Source organism: Folsomia candida, unplaced genomic scaffold, assembly GCF_002217175.1.
Source record: "Folsomia candida strain VU population unplaced genomic scaffold, ASM221717v1 Fcan01_Sc016, whole genome shotgun sequence".
NCBI classification, from domain to species: Eukaryota; Metazoa; Arthropoda; class Collembola; order Entomobryomorpha; family Isotomidae; genus Folsomia; species Folsomia candida.
In genome coordinates, this window is record NW_019091208.1 from 1,669,616 (window position 1) to 1,673,617 (window position 4,002).

At 37.9% G+C, this 4,002-nt stretch overlaps 1 protein-coding gene across 1 annotated transcript; it reads left to right on the forward strand.

Annotated features, from left to right (window-relative positions):
* Positions 1–2,345: 2,345 nt before the first annotated feature.
* LOC118437807 lies at positions 2,346–3,266 on the forward strand. The gene is made up of 2 exons (XM_035857199.1): positions 2,346–2,580; positions 2,656–3,266. The coding sequence occupies exons 1-2, from the start codon at positions 2,436–2,438 to the stop codon at positions 3,207–3,209; spliced, it is 699 nt and encodes a 232-aa protein (XP_035713092.1). The 5' UTR covers positions 2,346–2,435; the 3' UTR covers positions 3,210–3,266.
* Positions 3,267–4,002: the final 736 nt, after the last annotated feature.

Genomic DNA, 4,002 nt, shown 5'->3' on the forward strand with positions numbered 1-4,002 from the left:
AGAGGTTTTTTGGTTAGTTTGTAAGCTGTGTGACCCCACCTCGTAGATTTCACAAATTTTTGCACGGTCACATAGTTAATTTGCTTCTTCTTCTCTTTATAGCGTTTTGAGTCATTTAACTCCCTTGCACAATTACGTAATGAACTACCGGTTTTCTTGTAAAGTCTGTTTTTAATCATTCTCTTTGTGGTAGGTGACACCTTTCTGGGTCGCCCGGGTCGCTTTTTGTCGTGGACAAAATTTTTGTTCTTCCATTTCCAAACAGTTCTGCGGCTGCAGCCCAATTTTTGCACAATTTCTGCAGGTTTAAACCCCTGCTGATGCAATGTTTGTATCTTAACTCTAAGATGCTCATGACTTACACGTTTAGTTGTTCCTCCCATGGTAAAAATTTGAAATAAATAACTTCACTGGTTCAAAAGTTCCAGCTGAATTTGTAACAACCGCGCTCCAAAAAATTCATGGGATCGGACTTTATTAACACCCTTTATGTCCGTTTTGTAATCATATGTATGCCTCCTCATCATTTCTGGGTTTCTAAATGTCTCACATCCTGTGTCACCTGTGAGTGACATATTTAAAGCCATGTCGCGGGATACTCCAAAATCCGCAATTTTTACAACAAAATCTGGTTCTAACATTAAAATATTGTTGGGTTTTAAGTCCCTATGGATTATTCGTTCCTTGTGAAGGTACGAGACACCAGTTATGACTTGATGTATGATTTTGTCAACCTTGTCAAGTACCCAGTAGCGTTTGATGACGGGATGGGATCAGGCCCCGATCTAGCCCAAAATCTTACCTGGGCAAAGAATTTAGGCGCCCCAAGCCGCTCGCGCCTTCGGCGCTCGCATGTCGCTTTTTACTGAATCAGATATTATTCAGATCAAAATATTCTTACCCAAGCCTTGTTAGAATGGACATATACAATGAGCTCCTACAGCTTTAATCTATAATAGGTTAAAATTGCGTAGTAAGGCATGTCCAGAAAGTAACTTAACAGTACAAAACGAGACGCTTAATTCCGATCTTGCGAAACTATCAAATTTAAATTTATGGCATTCGAAAGACAAATGATGATAGTCGAAGTCATCAAAGTTTGAAAACGATCCGACTAAAATGAACCAAATGCGGAGGGGTGAAAGTCAGGACTCGCCAAACGTGTTTTTCACGGCCTAAAACGTGGCTGAACGATAGAAGGAAAAATTGCAGGACAATTTTACTGCTTGAAGGACCTCTAAATTTGCAATCTACCGAAGTATTGGAAGGTATGGGGAGGCTGCTGAAGATTGAAATACATTGATGGCCACACCCCCATCAAATCCCCCCTCAAAGAGATATGTTGCGTTTGCATTAATTTCAATATGCATTTTCCCATATTCCTTAGCAATTATGATTAATAGATGGAAATGGATCTTTCTACCGTGTTCCAAATTAAAGCCCATAAACCAGGCTTCACTGCTCACACAAACAAGAAATTTCCAAATTATGTCGAGGATCAAGAGAAATGAACAAAAACTGGTTTGCGAAAAGTGCATGAAAAATGCTTGGAGAAATTACTGGTCATTGACGATGGAACCGGGTCACATTTAACTCATCTCAATTTCCGGAAGACAACTTTTTCCATCCCCTAGATCATAATGAAGTGGATGATGAACCGAAATTATAGAAAATAACAAAATCCCCCAAAAATGACTAATTTTTCAAGCCAAGGATGAGTTTGGGGATATTTTGGAACCCCATAAATCAAGTGTGTCTATGACCACAACGTGTCCCTGCAAGAGTTTGTAAAAAAGCGGTTATTAGAGACGTTGAGCGAGAGTACATGATTGTAAAAAATTCACTGTAGTTTAGAATCACAATCAAAATCCTGGATTGTACCTTTCGGAGGTTGAGCGAGAATATTTTATGGGAGGATTGTACTTCTGATTAATTTCTGCCGGCAGATTTGAAATTATAAACAATTGTTTACAAGTCCAAAAGTGACAGACAGTAAAATGTCCACCTTAAAGTTTAATTCAAGTTTAATTAAATTGGGTGTGCTCACTGGTGATTGTGATGCCTTTTTGTTGGCTGCTGCAGCAAAGCGGATTAACAAATTTAACAAATCTACATTTTTCTGTTTTGATGAAATCGAGGTTTCTCGTTTCAAGTTGGATTTTAGATTTGAAAAAGCGGACATTTTGCGATTGAAATCAGAGTTACGGGTTCCAGATGTGTTAAAAATGCCTAATAGGACAGAATTCAGCGGACTAATTTGTGAGCCTTCCTGACATAATAATTACACTTGTAATTGATAATAATTTTATGGGTCCTTTCCATATATTTCAGGCTTGTGTGTTATGCTACGACGCCTTGCTTATCCTAATCGACTCTCAGATCTACAAAAGTACTTCGGATTTTCGCCTCAAGATTTGTCCTACATTTTTAACTCAATGATTAATCATGTTTATGGCAATTTTTATCATCTTCTGACATCTCTCCAGTTATGGTGGTTATCTCTTGAACATCTTAAAGAGTTTTCGGGAGCTTTGGTCAGGAAAGGGTGTCCAATTCCATCTTGTATTGGGTTTATAGATGGTAAATTATGGCAAATAACAGAATTATGAAATTTTACATTTAACATGTTTACAAGATCTGCATTTAATTTGCCAGGAACCTTGCACAAAACTTGTCGGCCCACTCGATCCCAACAAGAAGTTTATAGCGGTCATAAACGGTCGCACGGACTGAAATATCAATCGGTTGTGACTCCAAATGGAATGGTTGCAAATTTATACGGACCTATCCCAGGGCGAAGGCATGACTCATACATGCTACATGAAAGTGGGTTACTTGACAAATTAGCAGTTCATTTGGGTGGTCAAGAAATGTACTTGTATGGCGACAGTGGATATCCACTCCACAGAAGCTTAATCACTCCACATATTGGAAACCAACTTTCAGACCAGCAAAAGTTATTTAACTTAACGATGAGCAAATTGCGGGTTTGTGTAGAATGGGAGTTTGGTGAGATAGATAAACAGTTTACATTTATTGATTTTAAAAAGAACTTAAAAATATTTCTGCAACCAGTGTCAAAATATTATTTTGTAGCTACCATTTTAAAGAATTGCCAAAATTGTTTATATGAATGTCAAACATCGAAGTATTTTGGGGTTAAGCCTCCGACACTCGAGGAATATTTGAGAAATCAAAATCTAAACTAATCACAAACATGTTCTAGAAATGAATGGAAATAAATCAGTTTATTGCATGTAAGCTATTTAAAATGCTATATTTCACATTTTTTCATGAGCAATTGTAATAGGGCTGTCTGTGTTGCCATCTGACTCTTGCGTTCTTCCTCTCGAAGGATTAATTCTTTTTCTCGCAATTTAAACTCTTCTTTATCTTTGTCCCGTTGATGATTAAAACGGTCCCTCTCCAACTCGAATTGCTGCTGTTGAAGGTCTAATTTTTTCTTCTCTAGATCACGGTCGACCACTTTTTCAGCGCGCTCGGCGTCATAACGTTGCTGTTCGACATCAAGTCTTTTCATTTCTTGCTGGCGCTCTGATTCCTGTTTCTCTTTCCACAAATCGATTAGAGTAGAGTCAGTTGGACGCTTCTTTGGAACAGGGCCAGGATTTTCGGGGCTCGAACCTAGTAATCAAGGTTAAAAATGTCACCTACTATCCAGCATAATTCATTTGAACAATACAGAACACCAATACAAATTAAATTAGCATTACCACTTCTCTTGATCGTTGTACAAGCAGCAACACGTATCTCTTCAGCCTTTAATTTACTATCGTCAAGTTTTTTCTGTTTTGCTTCTGTGTGACCTTTTTCCAATAGCTTCTGATCATCAATTAAGGACATTAGGTCGTTTAAGAGCCGCACTATTTCGCAAACCTCTTCTTCAATTCCGGACCTGGTTAAAAAATGTCAATAAATATCTAACCAGTGGTTTTATTCTGATGTGTTTGAATATTTGTCACCCGTATCTATTCTTTGTTT

Bases quoted from the DNA above. Each gene is read 5' to 3' on its own strand.
- LOC118437807 (XM_035857199.1), top strand. From the start codon at position 2,436: ATGATTAATCATGTTTATGGCAATTTTTATCATCTTCTGACATCTCTC. The intron at 2,581-2,655 runs GTAAATTATGGC...TTAATTTGCCAG, and splicing joins TTGTATTGGGTTTATAGATG to GAACCTTGCACAAAACTTGT.